General features: G+C 37.0%; 1 protein-coding gene across 1 annotated transcript; it reads right to left on the reverse strand.

Annotated features, from left to right (window-relative positions):
- Window positions 1–1537: 1537 nt before the first annotated feature.
- On the reverse strand, window positions 1538–21108 carry nt5c1aa (5'-nucleotidase, cytosolic IAa). The gene is made up of 7 exons (XM_066675640.1): window positions 20959–21108; window positions 15445–15489; window positions 9285–9452; window positions 8555–8684; window positions 3995–4117; window positions 2887–3071; window positions 1538–2019 (listed from the first exon to the last, which is right to left on the reverse strand). The coding sequence occupies exons 1-7, from the start codon at window positions 21106–21108 to the stop codon at window positions 1663–1665; spliced, it is 1158 nt and encodes a 385-aa protein (XP_066531737.1). The 3' UTR covers window positions 1538–1662.
- Window positions 21109–22987: the final 1879 nt, after the last annotated feature.

Here is a 22987-nt window from a genome sequence, read left to right on the forward strand (position 1 = left end):
CCATACAATACTTCTGGCATCTCTCTTAATTGCATACCTCTCAATTTGCAAAATATTATTGCATCTAATTTTTAAGCATGTGTTTACTCTCTGTCCTCATCCATTTATAAAACTAAACTAGAAAAATAAACAAACAAAAATCATTCACTGGTCAGACCACCTTGTTCAGTACATGTCACTTGAAACCTTTAGAGAAACAACTATTATTTTATTGTCATTCCTGCATTATCAATGCTGTATTTTAGAAATATCATTAAAGTCACAAAGGCTTAAGCTACACATCAGACTCCACACTTACCTTCAGTTCCTTCTCAGACTTTTCCCAGAATCCATTTCAATCACCTACAGGCACATTTTTAATTATCCATACTACATCAGATGCTGCCCACCATTCCTAATCTCTTTATGAGTTGTGCTATTTCTTTATATATTCATTATATTAAAAAAAAAAACCAAGAAGATTAATCATTAAAAAAAAGGAAGACATTTCAGCAATGAGCAATAAATGTAGCAATATACAAAAAAATCTGGAATTTGTCGTCGCTGTCCAATTAAAAATCATACCTTTACCTAAAAACCTGCTAAACGTTCAATAGAAATGAATGTAAAAAGATTTTATTCCAAGTAATTATTGAGCATTGTATTGGTCCATTCATCATGAGATTCACACAATGCAAAGGACAGCTGCTGTGTTCAAATGATGTCGTAAACTAAAAATCGACAAAACTGGAGATACATGTTTTTAATTGGACAGCGTCTATATACTTTTGAGTTTATTATGATGTGATGTACGCTAATTCAGAGCACCAGCACCAGCTTTAGTCACAGACACTATTCCTGGGATTTACTGTGGAGAAAGAAACTTTGGTTCCTGCTTTTGTTCCTAATAGTATTAATTTCTAATATCTCTCAAAGACTTTGTTCATGTTTACAAGCAATCAGTTGTCACTGATGATACATAAACAATAATCATTTAGATTTTTGGCTTTCCTCATTTTGTCATATTTGAGACTGTCAGATGTCTTCATGTCTAAACTTTTCAAAGTATTATGATTTTATCTTTTATACTTCAGAGGCTCTGCAGGGGTTCATTCAAAATGATCGCATGAATTTACAGCACATAACACCATACTTTAAGCCAACATAGAAATATGTTATATATTTTTGACAAAAAATCAAACCAAATTCCTTTATACATGAATTTACAATTTTATACAATGTCTTAACATTTTAAACACCATGAAAGCACTGACATCACTGCATGTGCTTCATGTATAAAGAAACTTAGAAAAACAATTGAGAAAATTGTCACCTCAGCAGATGAATATTGTAATTACACTGATGATGTACACACAATGATGAGTGAAATAAGATTGAGAACTGTAAAGACAGGACAAATACAGGGGATAAGTGTTCTCCCTGAACAAAGGCAGCAAATTGCTGAGTGAAAATCAAGAAGAGATAAAGTTAATGAAGTAAAAACAGCAGCCATTTGATTAAACTCAGTGTTTAGCCAACTGGATTTATGGCAAATCATCCTTTCAGAAAAAATATATATATATATATATTCACCATGAGTCTTTATGCAGTGTCTACTGAGGCATGCAGGACATGGCACTCATTTGAATTTGTAATGTCCATCACTGGCCTGCTCTTTGACGGCTACTTGGCAGAGTTGCTGCCCTTTTTATGTGGGTATTTCTGTGCTATGCCATAGGGAACATGTGCTGCAACAGTGCCCATCTCCACAGCTCCTTCCACATGGAACATCTGATCATCGAAGTAGATGTGAGGTCGTATTTTCTCAAGCATTGGGCCTTTAGGTGCTCCAGCCAGGAACAGAGCTTCATCAATCTCCAGTCCCCAGGCTCGGAGAGTCTTTAGGGCACGGATGCCTGAGCTGGCAGCACTGCGGGCAGTCACCAAGTAAGTGCGAATAGGGCAGTCCAACCGGTGACCTTTAGCATAGAACTTCTTCTGGAGCTTTCCCAGGGCCTCAAGGAAACCCTTCAGAGGACCCTAAGAGTAAACAGAATAAATTAAGAAAGGATTTTACTGTAAGCATTCTTCTCTCACATAATTATTATGTTAATAAAGAAGTATCACATTTACAGTTCTGGTGGATATTAAACATTGGACTAGCATTATAAACCACAATATCTAGAATGGTGAGGTAATCTTACAGCTTAATCTGTTGAGATATTTTAACAGCCTGAGAACTCCACATCACTCATTTTACCAGAATTTATTCCACGACAGTCTCCTTCACTGAGGGTATCGATTATCTTAACAAATTTTATAAAATGTGGTAATCAATGAAAACCATGTTTTAAGTCATTAATTTCAATAATAATTGGAATTAAGTGGCAAAAAAAAATTCATGTTCATTCATGTTTGTTTAAAAAAAAGTTGTTATTTTTTGCAATGTATACCTCTGTTCTAAAATAAATAACCCTAATAAAATGTACAAAGTACAAGAAACACAACATTAGGTATATGCTCTTCAAAATATTTTATATTTTTGGGCTAACATTCTCTCTCCCTTTTAAAATGATGTTAACACTAAGATGTTTTTGGGAAACTGGAATCTAATTAATCAATTAATTAACTGCAGTTCATTTGTGCTAGTTGTACCTTATTTACAAAAATGTAGTAGTGTTCATTGTCTTGGAAAATTTTAACATAAGTCATTAAATTGGCCTTCCACTGCATGGTAAAAGTGGACTGCCAGTAATTAGTGACAATCTTTGTACATCTTCCCAAAATGTTAAAACAGCCACACTAGTTTTAGAAAAAGTATAGACTTTAAACAAGCTTCCACTTTGGCTAGGCATTGCACTGAATATCGTTACTGTTACTAAAGAGCATTTGATTTTCAGTGCATACATGATCCAGCAGTGTGTTTTCATTCTCCCTCTCATGCTCAAAGAACTTGTCTAGGCCATGAGCTTTGAATATACGCTCAGACTCATCAGAGAAGAGAACAGCATCGCCATCAAATGCTACTCTCAGCTGGGTCTCCGACACTTCCATCTGCTTCTCTGGCATAAACATTTTGGCTGCTGCAATACCTGAGAGAATGCAAAGACAAAAATAAATAAATAAAGACATGTGACTTGGGCTTCAGATCAGTATAGAGAGCAAACAAGTAGGATTCATGACACTTAAAATCCAGTAATGAATGCATCCCATTAGGGAACTGTCTCACAAATAGGTCATTGGATTGTCACATATACAGTGCTTACACAAACAGTTCTTAGCACAGTCTATTGCTCACGGTTCCGTTGTGAACAAGAAAAAAACAGTTATTCATCAGTAGTGGGATACTGATACAATTGATAGTTATTTTAAAAATGTTTCTAAAGTTACAATGCTGAACTTAAAATTACCTTGGTGGAATGGTAGCTGAGAGCCAGCATTGAAGATAACAAGATGAAACTGAAAAGACCCAAGCATTGGATTGTAGACAGCATTTATATTTAGTAAATACAGCTTGCATTATCTACATTGAAAAGAAATGGCAATAAAACAAGCAATGTTCCAATATCTGGTTTTAAACCGTCCCAGAAGAATAAAAGCTTAAATGCAGCATCTTTACAACCGGTTCGATTCATTTTCTATAACCGAATATACAATTCAGGGTTGCGGTGGGTCCAGACCCCCCTGGAATCATTGGGTGCATGGCAGGAACATACCCTTGAGGGGTCCCTTGAAGGGGAACAAACACTCACATATTCATTCACACCTATGGATACATTTGAGTCGCCAATCGACCTACCAAGGTATGTTTTTGGACCGTGGGAGGAAACCGGAGCACCCAGAGGAAACCCACACAGACACAGGGAGAACACACCAAACTCCTCACAGACAGTCACCCAGAGCGGGAATCGAACCCACAACCTCCAGGTCCCTGGAGCTGTGTGACACTACCTGTTGTGCCACCATTCCACCTCTACAAAAAATACATAGAATATTTAATTTATTCCTGCTTCACCTTCAGCCAGTGCCTCCTGGACTTTTTCTGCATCAGCTGACAGGTACAGGTTTGTGTGCCATGCTTTTAGATAACCAATGGGACTGCTGCCTCCTGTCATACAGAACCGCTCAATAAAAAGATCTGTTGTATAAAAAAATAGAAAAATATTGTTAGCATATACTAGAATAACCACACAAATGTAGCCAAAGACTGTGTAAATAATATGTTCAGAGTAAAACCACAGCAATCTGGTTGTTTAGAATCAGTAAGTAGTTAAGTGAGATAAACAGTTAAGGCTGTACAGTTTTTGTTTTGTTTTTTCTTCAGGAAAGAACAAATCAACACATCATAGCTCCCTCTTACCATCAGCTGTGTTCCCTTTTTTTTTGATATTATACATAAAATATTCAAATTTAGTCATTGCCTATTCCTAGTTAGAATTTCACAATCACATGATGCTACCAAGGGTGAAGGTTAGAACATGCTTCCTTTGTGACATGAGGGGAGCTAATACTTCTTTTTCATACTGCCACTAACACAGCATTACTGAAAAACCGTCCTACCCTCCCAAAGAGAGAATGAGAGGTTCGTTTTGCTTTCTTGGACACAGAGACATTACCAAAGATCTAAGCAACAATCTCCTAAAGACCGGGCCAGCTCTTTGACACTTGCGATATTCATGAGTCTTAACTGTCTTCTTTATAATGACTGACTTGATCTTTCAAAGTTAAATGTCAGTCAGACGTTTCATTAAAAGGCTTTGTCACTGTGGTATTATCCTTTCATCATGAGATTACTGCATGAATACTCAGAATGTGGGGAAATAGACCCTGGTGTTATTGGAAGCTCCTTCTTTAGTCATGGACACTCTGTATTAGCACACACTGTGCATGGGCCAAAGACCTACAGAAGGAGAAGTCATCAGCTGGTATCACTGGGAGGCTGGGGCTGTGGTTTATGTTTCAGTTTAAGTCTGGAAGATGGCATCTTGAAAATTACTGTATCAAGCTGGTGACAGAAAGAGCGCATATGTACCAGATATGTTTCGTGCAGTTTCATAGAAAAAACCCCTCTGTGGATGGTCCTTTCAAACTCTTATTTTTGACATCAGATGTGTAAATGTTCAAAGAACTTTTAAAATTAAAATGAACATGTACGTTTGCAGTAATTTAAAACAGCAGTAAAATTCTGTAAAGTCTAGACTTAAAGGGCATATATTATATCCCTTTTCAACATGTTTTACTCAGTTCTTGGGGTCATAATAAAACATCTGTGATATGCTTTGACCAAATTATCAGAAGAATAATAAAATAAAAGCACTTCACTTACTCTTTCTAAACAGCCCTGTTTCAGCTGCTCTTCTTTTAAATGACAGTGAGTCAAAGCTAACTTTCAGTGCCAGATGCCCAGTAGTGAGGTGCGAGAAGGAGAAACACTGTTTTATTAACCATTATTATTATTAGAATTATTATTATTATTATTTATTTTTTAATTCATTCATTCATTTATTATCTGTAACCGCTTATCCAATTCAGGGTTGTGGTGGGTCCAGAGCCTACCTGGAAGTTACCGCCAGTTCTTAAAAGGGCGACACACTCACATACATCACACACTCACCCCTATGGACACTTCTGAGTCGCCAGTCCACCTACTAATGTGTGTTTTTGGACAAAGGGAGGAAACTTGAAAAATTATTTTTTCCCCATAATATGTGCCCTTTAGCATAAACCTGGGAAACAGGCCCATGGTATACTTATCCCTTATTCTGTCTAGTAAAACAGAATATATAATGGGAATACAACATTACACTGAGGAACACTGACAGGACGAATGGTGTAAAACGTGAGGGAAAAGATGTGAGGATGTTAGTTAGAAAGTATGAATGTCAATAAGTGATTGAGTCAGTAGCTGGTGGGTTTATTTTAAGAGAGTGTGGGGTACAGGAAGGACCTAAAGCACGCATTTCCCCATGAGATGAACAGCGGAGCGTGGGAGACTTTCCAACCTTCTCCTTGATGTTTTAGTTCAAATATTCATTCATTACAGTTGGGCAGCTGATCTGAGGACTGATTTCGGCAATCTAATATGACAGTATAACAACAAACCAGTTTTATACTTGCAATATCATATGACGTTTATCTCGGGGAAATCCATCATTTTCAAGATGTAATCAAGAATTTTCAAGAATCAAGATGTAAATAAAGTCATTCAGAATGGTTTGATCACAACATGTGTATGTGTGATTACAGTGACTCTAATCATATAACGACTAAATATGAAAAAAAAAAAATATTTCACTACTAATTTGTCTCATATAGTTTCTCTCCACCTGCATGTATGAACATGTGTTTTAGGACCAAAAACATAGAACAAAATTATAATTTGATTTTGTTTAAACCAGAATGTTTTATTTCCTTCTTCAGTAAAGCCATCATTTACTTAAGGGGTAAACAATGCTGATTTATTTAGTTAAAAAATAAAATCTGTATCATGTAACTTTGGTTCTAGCATGTAAATCGTCATATATAATGAGATAAGAAATAATTTAAAAAAAACATGCTAGAGATGTAATTTAGTATGTAGTTATTTGTTATCTTTGCTGGGAGAGAGGCCAGAGGATGGGCTGTTGCTTGTTGGTTTAGTGAATTTGCCACCAGGACGATCAAAGCACACCCAGATGGATCTCAGTAGGGAACAGAGCAGGAAGTGGCTGCCTTGGACTCTAAGGTTAGAAGATGCAGTACATCTCTGTGGGAAGATATGATTGGCCAGCTGGATATATAACCTCCAGTAAAACATATGTCAAGCAATATGACAGAACCTGGTGAGATGTGACCAATATATCCTCAGCTAAGGCCTACTGGAGCCTATGGCTACGTCAGAGGACATCCGATACATGCTTACTAGTTAATGACCCTGACACAGATATGTATGTATAGAGTTTTTACAAAACATGTTTGATAAATATATAGTTTAGCTTGGATCATTTTTAAGGCAGCCTTAGTAGGTCTAGAGTTCATTTAAGTTCAAGAATTAGACTTGGGCAGACCAGAATATTACAGGCACAGCAGTATAAATATAAAGCACATATTTAAATATTTTTAATCCATTTTAGTACACAACAGTGGAACATGGTGCATATGAATATGATTGAAATACAAACCCCATTCCATGAAAATATGGGACATTGTATAAGATGCAATAAAACAAGAATCTCTGATTTTTTCATTTCTCTGAATATTTATATAACTGACAAAAGTTCAATGGGGAACAATTTGTATCCTCAGTTCCCAAATGATTAAACCTGGTTTAAAATTTAAACTGCTATATATACTTCTTTCCCAGCTTATTATTTATTTATTTGGACTGTGATGCAGGCATTAAATTCTACAAGTGTTTATATATAAAACATATGCCAATGGTTCAGTGAAAACACTGGAAGCATATGTTTGTGCTTTTCTTTGTTAAACTAATCTTCAAGAGGCTTGTCTTTAAGAGAAAATCACAGATTATTTTTTTATTACATTTCACAAAATGTCCAAGCATTTCTGGACACTGGGTTTGTATATATTTTTTCAATTGCCAGATTTCTCATTTTACTTGATATTTTTAAAGGGACACAAAATTGTTTCTAATACATACTGAACAATATTGGGAACTTACACTGGAGTACTTTGCTGGCAGAAATATAAGACTACTACATAAGGGCAAATGCTTTCATTCTGTGTTAAACTTTCTCTTAGTTCCCAAGCTGAATAGTCAAAAATGGGTATGCTGAGTACTTTGTGTCCTGCTGTTAAACAAACTATTTAAATGCTGTGTAGAAGACAAATGGTCATTTGGTGATATTCCCAGTGGAAATATACTATCAGTCTATCTGAGACTGAGCTGAGATCAGAGAAGACAACGCAGCCGGGAGGTCTGGGAGATTGATGTTTGTGTTGTTTACAAACGTGAAAAAGGACAAAGACTTTCACGTTTTTGTGCGGTAGATTACATATTTGTGGTTTAATAGTGTACATAATCCTCAAAGCACTTTGAGGGTGAACTGCTTAATCAGACGTTTTCATAAAATATACTTGTGAAGTGAATGTAAATTAAAATTTAAGATGTCTTTTTTTATCATTAACTTGTTCTTAATATGAATTCTTAGCATTACATTAAATACATATTTTAAACATGAATTTCCACTTTTAAAATCAAATCTGTGCGCATGGTTTTTTAAATGAGGCCAACAGTTCCGGTTGATTCTACCTTGATGATAAACCTCTTTAGCTGAGATGAGGTCTTCATGATCCAGAGACACAGTAATGTTTTATTCAGCATGAAGACAGTGAAGTGTAAAAGGATTCCATTCTGAAACGTGAACTAAGAAGCACCAGAATTTTTTTTTCACAGACTTCATGCTGTGACTGGATCAGTTCCATGTGATAATATCATCCTTTCCAAAATAAACAACATCATCCTTGCTTCTATATCTGATTTGTTATTGTTTTGATAATGATTGTGTTTATGTATTATTGTTGTTTTTTTGTCATCATGTTAACTGAGGTGAGGGGGAGGTTAAAGTTCACTCACTGTGATGGTTGATGGTGTTGATAAGTCTCACTCCTACATGCGCATGGTTGTAGGTCACCAGCACAATATCAAACAGCTCTTCACTCTCAGGATACAGCTCTCGTAACCGAATATTTACTGTTTCCAGAGCCTGAAAAAGCACAAATACTGAGATCCTGTAGATTTAAAAACGTCTCCATATAATGAAATGTTGTGCTGCTATTTCAGAATGTATTTACTGAATTGTATTAATTATAAATAAAATGTATGTATATATGTTAATTAAATAATTTATAATAACAAAGTGAAATAATATATGGACAATATAGCAATAATAAACAATGGTTTTAGATATTTAATGTATAAAGTTTGCACAATTATAATAATTTATTAAATATTTTCATTTATTCGTATTTGAGAGCTTTATTTTAAATAGCAGTATTTTCATTTAAACAGACAAAACCTTTTTTTCTTGTTTGTTTTGTTTATTTCCCAATAGAAAATGTTTTGAAGTACAATGATATTATTTTTACATAATTATGTAGTAGACTACCAAAGTTCACTACACAACAGACTAAGTTTGGATTTTCTGTTTCATTTCACTACAGTCCTAGTGACTGTAAAATTGCCTGCATCTGTAACATGATTAAACTGTCGTTCTGGGCAATTCTGCCTAATGTGTAAATGTATTTGTTGTCCAAGTTTACATCACAGTCCACTCAGCATGAGTTTCAACGTCTTTGTGTGTTACCTTAACAAAAGGAAAGGCTGGTCCTGGAGCAAAAGGCTCATTCTCATGTTCCATCTGGTACTTGATGTACTCCTCCACACCTTTTTCTTCAAAGACCTTCTGTTCTTTCTCCGTGCGGAACAGCACCCGAGATGACACAGCTACTGTGACTGCATTTTCTGGCTTTGGCTAAATGGAGAATAACAAGAACAACAAGAGACACAATCTATATTTAAACACAAGTAAAGACAAATAGAATGAGTATTAAATTCAAAGATTTGTCATAAAAAAAGCCTGGCTTTCAATCAATGAGTAGAGAACGATGTTTTTAAAAACATGTTTAAAAAAATTGCTCAGGTACATGTGACAACTGCTCATTTAAATCCTTTTGAGCATTTAAATACTTTTGAGGGTAGTGGCTGTTTTTAAAACTGATCAACAGATGACAATCAACTTTACAAGAAAAATAGAATTGAACAATATTTTGTTAGTAAGTTGGCATTTACACTATGGTTATAGTTTTTACTGAGGTGTTTGTTACTTAGTGATGATGTTCTAGCCACATCACAGGACGGTGTCATGCATTTGGACTTTTTGACAACAGCACATATTGTATAGTACATAGCTGTGTATGCAACCTGTCACATCTCTGCTGACTGCTGAGTGCTTAGTGTGCTATTGGCAACAGAAAGGGAAGATGGAAAGGTTACGTTCAGAAAAAGGTTTTGCTGGTACTGCAGTGCGTGCAGCACAGTAAATCCCACCAGGCAGTCAGGGTTCTCCCACCTAAACAGTATTGCCTCAGCAGAGATATGAGTAACAAGTCAAGAAAATCTGTGCAAAAAACACAAGACACTGACTCACACTTAGTAGTTGTTTCCGTAAACAAAATACAAATAATTTGTCCAATATTAAAAAAATACTATAATAATGTATAATATATTTGTCATTATTTTGTAGCTGGTGTTATACCTCTATATTAAGAACTCCAAGGCTTTTAAAAATCACTATGGTGAAAAAAAAGTCCCTGATCTGATACATTTATTTCCTATGAATGTCAGTGAATCCTATGAACTGCTAGATATGAAGATTATTACAGGGCACATTGATAATTCTGGGGACTGAAATCACATCCAAGAGTTGGATGGTGCACCTTATGCAAACTAGCAAGCATTCCATAGTTAAGTTGCTTTGCCAGAAGTAGACCACAATTTGAATAGCTCATGTTGGTTCAGAACAACAGGCGTTAGCTTGTTTGTAACACGTATGTAGCATCATTCTTAATTTGACAGCTAAAAGACTTCACAACTTAAATGATCCAGTGACACTTGGGGCAAGATACACACACAGGAAAATATGTATCGAGGCATTGTGTGTACCGCAATTTGAAAATGCTATTAATTTTTTCATAATCCAGATTTCCTAATATGAATGTGATATTGGACACAGAATTGTACTGAAAACAGAAAGACAATCAATTTTAGAGAAGAACCATGAGAAGAAATTCCTGTAATTCAGCAGTCAGACATAAGAGAAGGGTATCCTACTGCATGACATCACAGCAACAGTGGTGCATGTGTATGTGCAGTGCAGCACGACCCTCAGCCAGCTTTTGCCCTCCAATCATTGTGCTCTCAGTGGGCTGACCTGTGAAAAGGACAGGCCACGTAAGTTGAGAGCATATGTGGCAGAGTGAAAAACTGCAGCTCCTCCCCCAGGAGAACATCAGAGGAGATGAGGACACGAATAGCATTCCATGCGAGGAAGGCTTGTCACTTACACTGCGGGTGAGGGGGGCTGAGGGGCTCAAACGGGTTTGATGGAGTATTTGAGGTGAGGGGGGTATTCTGTGTGTTAGAGTAGGGTGGCAGAACATTTGAAAGGACTCTAGCTGCTGTGATCATAAATACTTTTACTCTAAGGCCATGACATTAGCTGGTAGCTTGTGGTAGGTGCTGTGGACGCGAGAGCCAAAGTACAACCATTTTCTCTAAAAGTGTAGCATAGCCACACTGACCTGTGAAGCCTCAGGAAATGCTCTTAATTAAAACAGCTTTGTTTGGACAGATGCCCTCAAAATGTGACCCATTTTACCACAGGCTGACACTTCGCCTATTAACCCACAGAAACAAACACGAAGAGGATGTCAGTGCACATGGAAGATCATGACTAAGACTGAAAAAGGGGAAATGACTACAAAACTACATCATTGTTACTCTTCCCAAAAAAATTTAAATGCAAAGTGCATCGCCCACAGAAATGACAATTTAAAGCAGTAATGCTAAGGAACAAAAAGCCACTGATTTAAAACAACAATAATATGGCACTCAAAACTGTGTCTTTTAAATAGTTAACTGTTCTTGAAATGTGTATTAAGATTAGTGTATACTATTATTTGTGTTGCCATGACACAGATTTTATGGGTTTTTTTCTATAGGAAAACAGTTAACATCTGCTTATGAGAGAAAAAAAAAGAAAAAAAAAAGCTTCATAACGCATTCCCAGATTGAGCCTAAAATGTAAAAGTCCAATATAATATATTTTGTTAATGAGAATATTATTTCATTATGACCATATTGGATATTGCAGGATGTTATAATTATAACTGTTGTATTTATGCTCAGCTTATATCCAATAAGCTATAAAATATGAAACACAGAGGTGTTTTAGCACAGTTTCCATGACTGTTCACAATGCATCTTTTAAAGACTTCAATCTGATGAGGATAGTGAGTAAATGTCTAAACTACACCAAGCCAACACACTCATCTGGGTCTCATATAGGCAGCCCAGCAGGGTACCCGGGACTTTTGTCCACGGGTTAAATGTTGGCCCCAAAGGTTACTGATATAACCAGGATGGGTTAAAAATGAAACCCATATGGGCAGCACAATTGAAAACATAACATCTTCCTAATTTAAGGCTGCAAACTATGTGCTTGTGTGGACCAGATACATAAAGAATTAATGGGTTGCCCACTTTTATCCAATACAGGCAGCCCATCCGTGTCCTACTGTGGGCAGCCATGTCCTAATGGTTAGAGGTATCAGAGGTACCAGAAAGTTACCGGTTTGGTCCCCACAATCAGTGGAACCATCCATGTCTGAAGTTCCCTTGAGCAAGGCACCTAACCCCCAAAATTCAAAGGGCTGCTCACTGCTAATATGAGTGTGTTCACTACCACAGATAGGTAAAATGTAAAGGTCAAATCATAAAACATGTCACTGTCACCAATAGTCTAAGTACCAAGCCCATGCCCATCTTGAACCCAATGAGCCCATGTTTTACCCATAAATGAAAAATAAGAATAAATAATAATGTGCAAATATTTGTCGTTGTACAATGTAAAATGAAATGTGCCTTCTACATTTAACCCAGCTGTGGCAGTAAACACACACACACACTAGAGCACTAGGGCTGCGGGCATCCATTCAAGGCAACCCATGGAGCAGTTGTGGGTTCGGTGCCTTGCTCAAGCGCACCTCAGCCATGGATTAAGGGTTGGAGGACAGTGCTGTTCCTTCACTCCCACCACCCCCAATTTTCCTGCCAGTTATGGCAATCAAACCAACAACCTTTCAGTCCTATGCCCTCTTCTTTAACCATTAGGCCACGGCTGCCCATGTGTGCTTCACTAAGGTTTGCCGGCTGAACACTTGCACCACTTTTCCTATAGTGTTAGCTTAGCAAGTAGGCTAAAACTGCTTAATGCACCACAATACATGTTAAATATTCTGTGTCAGAGTGGTATAAGGATCCTGGGATTATGGGCTTGAGCCCTGCCTCTGCTGACAGTCTGTGAGGAGTTTGGTGTGTTCTCCCTGAGTCTGTGTTAGTTTCCTTCCATGGTCCAAAATTGGATAGATGGACTGGCTGCTTAAAAATGTCCATAAGTGTGAGTGTGTGACTCTCTCCTTGTGATGCATCCAGAATGTGTATCTTGTGACCAGTGATTCTGTGTAGGCGCCAGACCCACTGTGACCCTGAACTGGATAAGCACTTACAGAAGATCAGGCTTTTTTTGGGGCTGGTGCTCAAGTTATTCATAAAAAAGACAAAAAAACAAACAAAAAAAAAACACCACCACCCCTTTTTCTTAAAGGAAACATTGGTCCAGCAGCTACATAATGTTTCAGAGGCGCTATAATGTTAAGTGCTGTGGTTAATTTTGCACCTAACTGCGTCAAGGATTGCACAAACACATCACCTGTCTGTCTAATGCTACGGGTCAGAGGACAAGTGTGTAGCAGCGATTTGGGCTGACGCTCAGCACGGTATGAACTGGAGGAGTAGGAGCGGGGCAGATCGGTGCAGAAATTTCACAACTCAAATTAATGCCAGTCAGATATCAGTCAGGGCTCCAGCAGAAAGGGCACTTTTCTCATCCAGGGCAAAAAGGCAGTTGCTTTATCACCCCTAGGGGTTTATCTGTGCATGGAGAATTAAATTCTGGAGAGGGTTAAAAGCAATCACTCCACTGTTTTGCTGGAGATGTTAATACTTATGTTGGCAATGACTGTGAAAACTGTAGAGAAGTGATTGACTGCTTGATCGAGTAATAGGATGTTACTGGACTTTTGTGCACCCCCCAGTTTATCAATAATGAAGATCATGCTCTAACACATAAGTGTACTTGACACTAAGGCACCTTGAGCCAAAGGTCAATTTTTGACTCAATGTCCATGTCATCTGACCTGAGGCCATATGTTTTGGACATGAGTAAAATGAGGGACTGGGCTCTCATTTGATCGCCATCTGGTGATGAGCTGGATCAGATGGCAGAGAACACGGCAAGGCAGGCCTGGCGGGCCTTAATGTTTAGAGAGGGTTTGCTAGGAATTGATGCCAGGGCACACTGTCCAGAAACATATCAACTCTCACCTCTGAGAAAGATTCTCCCACATTCCAAAGGAGGTGGGGTGACCTGTCAAATACCTCCATTGTGGAAGTGACTACATAAAACTACTGACACATTATTGTTGGTGACTATTATGATGGTAACCCAAGGGAAGCAGTCAAGAGGAAGCTGGGGGTTTCTGAACTTGGCTGCTCTGGGGAACTCCTGAATCTGCAGATAGGTAGTGGTAGATGAATAAATACTGAGGCTTTGGTAGTTGCAGAGATAAGATACTGAGCATAGAAGACGTTTGAAGAGTCCTTGTAGAATTACTTCTGTTTAGAATGACTAAATTATAATTCACATTACCTTGTGTATGTATTTGCAGAGTGTTTATATTTAGCAATGTTCCTGTGCAATTTTTAGTAGGATAGAGTTATTTTTCAACAGTCATTGGAAGAGGAGAGTTTTATCATCATAATTAGAAGTAGTTTGTCTGGATCAAATAAAGAAAAGTTCTAAGACACCACAAAAGAATATAAACAGAGTAGAAGTCACTGACATCTTTCCCCGTTGTTACACCTTAGTGTCATCCACATGGGGTGAAAATGGACTAGCTGGGTTTAAATTGGACATGTTCAGCTACAAGGTGGGCTTTCAATATTAGATATAGGCAGCCCAGTAACACTCTTTATACAAGATGAGAACCACACTGACCCATAGTGGGTTGTCGTAATTTAGACACATTTTGTTTTTCTGTTGGGTTGACCCTATGATTAACCTAGGATGGCACCATCTCTTTACCTGGAGGACATTCATAGCCCATGGACAAAACTGCCTATATGGACCCCCATGGCTGTGCTGGCTGATAACATGGAGAATCTGACAATGATTTTTGCTCATCAACACCCCAGAGAACTATACCAAAAAAACAATTCAGTGACTTTTAATGAATTCTAGAAATGTGTGTATTCAGGTGCAGAGTGTACTGCATGTTAAGTTAAAGGAGCAATGTGTTATTTTTACCATTATAAGATATAAAACAATCATTTTTAATGTTTTCCTTTTTATATTTAACATTTACATCAACCAGCTTATCTTAACACTTTCCAGCTTGTTTATGAAGAAAGCCAGAATGGACAGAGAATCAAAGAAAAACATGCACCCAAAATAGTAATAGAAAATGTCGGATTGCTCCTCTAAATCAATGCTTCTTATAAAAGCTATAATTCTATTGTTAGTATAATTTAACAATACACCATGCATTTAGTATGGAGGCATCCTGGATCTGTTAATGAAATGGAAGAAATGAAACCATTTCAACCTCACACTGTGGAATACTTACAAAGAAAATGCCTCCCTCCACCTTCCTGGTTCGTCTCACTGGTCCCTTTACAAAAGCATATTTAATGTCAGTCTCTTAGTTATGAATGAATGATATGAGTAAAAATACAGAAAAATATAGTAATGGAAAATCTAGCACCTAATTTGTAAAAATGGCAGATGAATGATTGACTGATAAACTGTAGCATCTGATGGAAACGTTTAAAAAAAACAGTTTATTCATGATACAATATACAAAATGTCTAGTACATATGCAAACATTATAATTTCAAGTGCTATGTTGTATTATTATGTTGTATCTTTTCTATATATGGCTTATTTCAACATGACTGTGAGATTGAACACTGGTGCAAGGCAGTGACAACAGAGCTACATTTAAAATGCAATGTTGGAAGGACAGACCTGTCTTTTAGCAGTGTTTAATATAGACCATATCCTGGGATAAGCTCCCCTAATGCTGTCTCTGTTGTGATGATATTCAGAGTGGAGTCTCTAAGCCATTTCAACACCAACATTTTAACTGTTACCAATAGAGGATCTTGTAAAACATATTTCTGGTAAGAGATTAATGTTTCGAAGATAAGGCCTGTGTTTAACTGAAATGGATCAAACCAATTAACTGCATTTCTTAATCTGTCATGGTTGTTGAGTGAAGGAGACACAGGAGATGGGGGCATACGCAGAAGTGGACATTTAATCACAATTTTAAATTAAAGACACACAGAAACACTGGAACCCAACACTCAAACAAAAATGATGAACAACAAATGCTGAGGATACATATGGAACTAATAAAGAGGGAAACATTAGGAGCACCTGTAAACCCAGTCAGCTGATGCTCAGGGTTCACAGGTGCAGGGTGAGGCTAGAGGACAAGAGAGGTAAAAATATTACAGGCTAAACCACTGACATAGTCAAGGGGGGTTGAGCAGCATCGTACACAAATAAAAATGTAGCTTTACTTTCCTTAAAATCATTTATAAAAAGTAATTTTATATAACATACTTAAGGTAAGAAGAAGTATAATTTAAAATAAGGTCAAAATTAGCTTTAAAATACATGTATTTTACATGTATAATGTTTTTTATTTTATGACTTATTTAATAATTGTTTAAGGATTTATGCCCCAAACACTGTCCTAAAGTATTTAATTTATCAGTACCCAACCTCTCCTTATCAATAGGTAATGTCAAGGTGTGAAACGTTAGTTAAATTGTTCCACATTTTCTAGGATTTCTGGCATCACAAAATCAGACAAAAATTAATACAGTCTATTTATGCCTATAAATTATGTATTTGATGTAAATGTAATGTTTAAAAGAGATGGATATCTACTCATCTAATATGTATAACTCCTTTGTTACTATAACTGTATTCAATTTCCTGGGAAGGCTTTACACTTGATGTCAGACCAGTTCCATTAGGATCTGATGGCATTCAGTCACAAGAGCACTAATGGGGTCAGGTACACTGATGTTGGATAATGGATGGGTCACCAATGCTAGAAAGTCCTGGATGGAGCTCCCGTCACTCCACAGAACTCCACTGCTCCACAGCCCAGTGATAGGGGGCTTAAGACTATTCTAACCCACACTCATTGATCATGGTGACCTTTCAGCTTGGCAACTCCAGAGTGACTTCCTTTCCATCATTGCTTTTGTTTGGAAACAATACAAGCTGTGTGCTACACCAACTCGCTAATTAGAAAGCATGTCTCCAGAAAACCATTAGATTTACTGGGTACCACAGGTGGGTTGACTAATGGATATTGGTCATTATTATTTTCATCTATAATTGTCCTAATCCCCATAATATACCAATACTAAGCAGTCTCTGGGGCTAAGAGTCAGCATGACAGCTCTGGCGTATCTCTCAGCAAACAGAGAGCAGCATGGGACAGGACACGGCAAATGAGAGGAGTGGGGGAGATAGCAAAGGGTAAAGAGGGAAACAGGTTTATTAATAGAGTGGGGAAAGGCCAGTGACTCTTGGAGCCACAAAAGAATTAAAGGCTGTGGCAGAGAAGGGTATGGATAATGGGGTGCTGACCAACTGGCTGTACATTTCAAACAGCTACACAAAGCTTCAGTCTACAAACATTAACATGTTTCATTCATAAAGCTGCTCAAGGAAACGTATCAGTTCATACACTTTATGGCAGAAGTTATGAACCTGCCTTATTCTAATGGAATATGACTGTAAAGAGATTTCAATTCCAAGCAATTTTATATTTTTTCTACTAGTCTGATTTTGTAAATATTTCCTGCAATATAAAAGCTGCTGTGTTGATTGATGAACCTAAACAAAAATTAAAAATGCTCCTTTTTTTAGACAACGGCAATAGAATCTTTTTTTCTGCAGCCGATTATATTTGTTATAAAAAAATATAAATAAAACGCAACATCTCTACTATGTCCAAAGAAATCAATATGACATATCATAATTAATAAATGTTCCACCATTTTTCAGCCCCTACTGGACCCAAGTGTTGTGTAATGCTTATTACATCATACAACAATTCTTAATAACTATAAATTATTATTATCGTCTATGTTTACAGATACAGTCAAAAGAGTTTACACTGAGGGAATCAAGTATTCAGACACTGTTGTTTCTGTTGTTAAAAATATATCCGATGAATAAATCCACACTGACGTTTTACTTTTAAATTATAAATATATATTTATGATGAGGTTAAAAAAAAGGATTAAGTCAACACAGGTAATAGGTTCTTGTGGGGTCATTGTTGCCTGTTACATTTTTAAGTGTCTACAATAATAAATAATTTTTTTGTAGCAGATAGAATTTTGTTTCATTCAAATCAGATCAAATCTAAATTATTTGTATAGCGCTTTTTACAATGCACTCAATTTCAGCACTTCAGCGTGGAGACTGAATGCACTATGTGAGCAGGTTATTCAGTAGAAAACAGTTCTTGATCTTGGCTTTATGTTTAGAATTGTTTCCATTTTGAAATATATTCTCCCAATCTTTGTGAGTAGGAATTGTTCTTGAATATGTCCTGCTACATCAATACATTCATGGTCCTGCCAATGACATGTAATATACCAGACCATTTGTACAGAAACAGTTCCACATCATGATTTGTCTGGTTTTTCTCAGGGTTGTGTATGTAAATTGTTTTCCCTTTCCAAAACATGTTCAATTATTGGCTAACATACTGTATCTATTTTTGTTTGTTTGTTTTTTTTCCCAAAAATTTGCATAGGGAAGCAAGAAAATACAAATGAATGTATTGATCTGTGGTTCCGGCTGCTTTCATTTTATCCTGAAAACATTTTGAATTATTACTGGATTCTCCCTATAAGAATCACAGTTTGAGCCCCAAAAAATGACTTTACTGGGCATTATTATCATAATAAAAGGTTCAAGCCAGGGTGTGTCTCCTTCAGAGAGACAATTTTGTTTATGTATCATGTAAAAGACAATTTCAGGGAAGGCTGTTATAGCTGTTCTTCTGTGGCTAGGGACATATCAAGTAAATCACTAGAAGGGGTTTTGAGAATGATCCACCAAAGCCACAAATAAGCCAATAGTAAACTCGCTTAGTTTGTAAGCTGTATGAATTTCAGTGGTTCAGTGTTGTTTAGGAAAAGTTTATTCTGTCTGAGTCAGCTGAACCTTAAATGCTTTATTACTGCTTTTATTATAATTCAGAGATTAATTTATTTCTCACACTCATATTTCCCTTAAGATTAATTTGCTAGTGTGTTGTGAAATCTTATGCAGTATTGATACCCCAGAACGAGTTGTGATTCTATTAACATACTTTAGCATATAATCAAACCACTTGTAGTGACAGCTATGTTTACAGTCTTTGTTTACATTATTATCAAGTGCCTTTAAACTTTTTATATTTTTTATATTTATATATTTAAAATAAAAATGCATACATTCATCATATGAATTGTATATATGCTCTAGAAGTATATTAAAAACAAAAAATAAAATTGTCTGATACCTGGAACCTCACTGGGCTATTGCTTTACCACCGTCTACAGTACATTATTTACTTATAAAGTGTACACAGCAAATCCCACGGTAATTCAGCCCTGTCCTCGTCAGCAGTCTCACATTTTTATTGACCTCCCATCTGACAGGGAGCATAGTGATATCCTGACCACAGCACTGGACACTTGACATAAGCAGTGGTCTGGTTGATGTGCTCTGCACCTGCTGCAGCTCAAATGGAATTATCCGTCCACTTTTAGCTCTGTTACTTAACAGTACTGTCGTTCTCTCTGTGTGCCCTCTCTCTCTCTCTCTCTCTCTCTCTCTCTCTCTCTCTCTCTCTCTCTCTCTCTCTCTCACTGTTCTGCAAGTATGGCTGTGTCCTGTTTCTCCTTATCAGACCTGACACAAACATCATTACACAGCTATAGAGCAAAAACATTAAAGGCTACACTATCTGCTGCCTGATTACCATTCACTCAAATAAATTAATCATCATCATAAGAACAGACTACAGTTAAATCCATTAGATGCACTTGCATGAGAACACTAACACTATGAATGACTTTTCAAGTGCTAAGCCACATTCATAGTCTTTTATAGATCAGACACTGGGAGGGAGGGTGAGAATGAGAAAAAAAAGAGAGAGAGAGAGAGAGAGAGAGAGAGCATGAGTGAGTTAGAGTTAGAGAGAGATACAGAAAGGGAATCTAGCGAATAAGCAGCTGTGGCGATAACCTGAGAAACACGTGTGCAATGTAAACATCTGACACGCTCTAACGTATAGAATTGTCCTGCTGTGTATGGGTTATAGCCAACAGAGCAAAAATAAAAAATGAAAAGAATAAACACTGTGATTACTAAATTCAGTGCTAAAAGTGAGTGTACTCTTAAAAATAATGTTGTCAGAAAGAATCTCTGGACTTATGTCAAGGAAGGAACCACTTGTTTTCTAAACTTTCCCATAGATAACCTTAATAAGAAACATTTTTAAAAGCAGCTCATTCATCAACTTGTAATTTGTCCATGTTCATTTCTTAGCATTTACTGAATAAAAAGCCTGCATGTCAAGGTTTTTTAATAATAATTTGGCTTGTGATTAATAACAATACACTTGGTGTATTAAATATAATAGTCAGATTTAAATAATTATAATTTTATATTTGATTCTGACCATAAGAATAATAACTAATAATAATTAAGATATTGTAATACATAGTAGCACCAATATTTTGGTATAGTCTTATTGTAGTAATGTTCTAATATTTCTAATAGTAATATCTTTAAAAATATGACCTGAAGAAAATAACTAAATAATAAGACTAAATGTAAAGATTGTAATTATGTGGTCATAAATTGATATATTTGTAATATAATTTGAGTACTGAATGAACCTATATTTCAGAAATTTGCATAATGTAAAAGTTATTTTGTTCCAGAAACAGTACACTGAGAAACAGCTTTTTAGGATTGTAAGTTATTATACTACAGTATTGATGAGGGAGGGGAAAAAAGAGGTAGTACAGAAGGTGTGTGAACTCACTGATTTGGGATTTTTGGGACCCACGCTGTCATAGAAGCCCTCGCTCTCATCCCAGGACGCTTTCCTGTCTCCGTTAGAGGCTGGAGGAAGTGGAAGATTAAGGGCCATGGGGTCCTGGCCCTTCATGACCTGCACTGGGTCAAGACTCATTCTGGACTCCGCTCATTAACTGCTGATTTGAGGGAGCTTTACTTTTACAACACTATTCACAGACATGCACACACACTTCCACACACACATATACATGCATTCACACTTACTCTCTCTCTCTCTCTCTCTCTCTCTCTCTCTCTCTCTCTCTGTCACACACATACACACACACGCACACACAGTTCCCCTCTGTTTGACCCCAGGGCTGTAAGTGTCCGTTACTGGTGCTGATGGTAAAGCCCTGATCCTGGTGTGCAAGGTTTAATGGAGGCGCTGCTTTAGCTGCTGCTGTTATTGCTGCTGCTCTCGCTCTGCTTTGGCTCTGTTGGTATTATGATCCGTGTGGTGTTGTGTGTCCTCTAGTCTCTGACGTGATGCTTGCGACCCACTGCTGTGTGTGGGGTTGATATCCTCCCCCCAGTGGCTCTCTCTCCTTCTCACACTCTCTCCCTCTCACACTCTCTCCCTCTCACACACGCACACACTGGTCCATTACTCTCCCCCTACCGTTTCAAACTGCTGCTATAGATGTATGGTCTCACTGACTCCATCTGCATGGTTTACACTGATGTGACCAGCACATAGACATTTAAATCGTCCAGCTGTGGGAATAAACACATGCCCAGGATTTTCCATTAAGGCACATATATGGACAGGGTGGACATTGAGATTTTTACATGTTAATAATAGTTACATACCACACAAAACTCTTACTTTAAAAAATAATATATAATATAATATAATATAATATAATATAATATAATATAATATAATATAATATAGTTCAAGTTTTACTGCGATTTGATTTAAGACTGGTGAATTTGCTGTGTATTTTTTATTATATCCTCTCATATTGTCTCTATCCCTACTGTCTCTTTAAAATAATCTTCAGTAGAGATTGTGACCCAGTGCATTTCTGTGATTAGATATTAAGCAGAGTCCTGGTTCCTTTTTTCTCCTTGTCACTGATTGGCTGATTTGACTGTGCCCTGACAGTGACCATGATCTGTGATTGACAGCTCATTTTGCTGTGATGTTTTTATACTGACAGCTTGCTATTCTCTGACAGTAAACACTGACATCAGCAAGAATGTAGGAATGCATCATCTTTTATGTCAGTGGTGTTATCTCACTGCATCAATAATATACAAACCTCATTTCCAAAACACATTGGGGCATTTTGGAAAAATTCATTTAAAAAATCAGTGATTTGTTAATTCACTAGAACATTCCTTTAAAGGCCAAAGTACACTGAAATATTTCTAATGTTTTTGCTGAAACTTAGATTTACTGTGTTTAGTAAATATATACAAATACAGAATTTTGTCATTTGAGTCAACACCTGAACACTTCGTAATGTCTAACAATTGCTGATCAAATTTTTTCAGTGTGACCCATTGTCCATTGTCCTCCTGAAAGAGGCAACTGGGAGTACTATTTCCTCAATGGGGTGGAACTGGCCAGCAGGAAAAGTTAGGTAGTCTGTACCCAGTGCTGAAGCGGTAGTCCCTAATAGCAGTGGCCTCTTTCAGCCGGACAATGTGTCTTGCCACACTGCAAAGACTGTCAAAGTATCATCTACATAAATGCTAGGACCCAAGGTTTCACAGCAGAACATCATCCAGTGCATTACACTGTATCCCCCAACTTGCCTTCTTCCAATAGTGTATCCTGGTGCCATCTCTTCCCCAGGTAAAAATTGAACATGCATTCTGCTGTCCACAACATCTAAAAGGGAATGTTATTCATCAGACTAGGCCACCTCCATCCATTATTCCATGGTCCAGTTCTGATGCTCATGTGCTCTGTGTAGGTTCTTTTGGCAGTGGACAGAAGTCAACGCGGGCGTTTGGACCAGTCTGCTGATATGACCAATACA

Source organism: Hoplias malabaricus, chromosome 6, assembly GCF_029633855.1.
Source record: "Hoplias malabaricus isolate fHopMal1 chromosome 6, fHopMal1.hap1, whole genome shotgun sequence".
Lineage (NCBI taxonomy): Eukaryota > Metazoa > Chordata > Actinopteri > Characiformes > Erythrinidae > Hoplias > Hoplias malabaricus.

Bases quoted from the DNA above. Each gene is read 5' to 3' on its own strand.
- nt5c1aa (XM_066675640.1), bottom strand. From the start codon at position 21,108: ATGAGTCTTGACCCAGTGCAGGTCATGAAGGGCCAGGACCCCATGGCC. The intron at 9,453-15,444 runs GTAAGTATTCCA...TTCTCCATTTAG, and splicing joins TGGAGGGAGGCATTTTCTTT to CCAAAGCCAGAAAATGCAGT. The intron at 8,685-9,284 runs GTAACACACAAA...GTGCTTTTTCAG, and splicing joins CAGCCTTTCCTTTTGTTAAG to GCTCTGGAAACAGTAAATAT.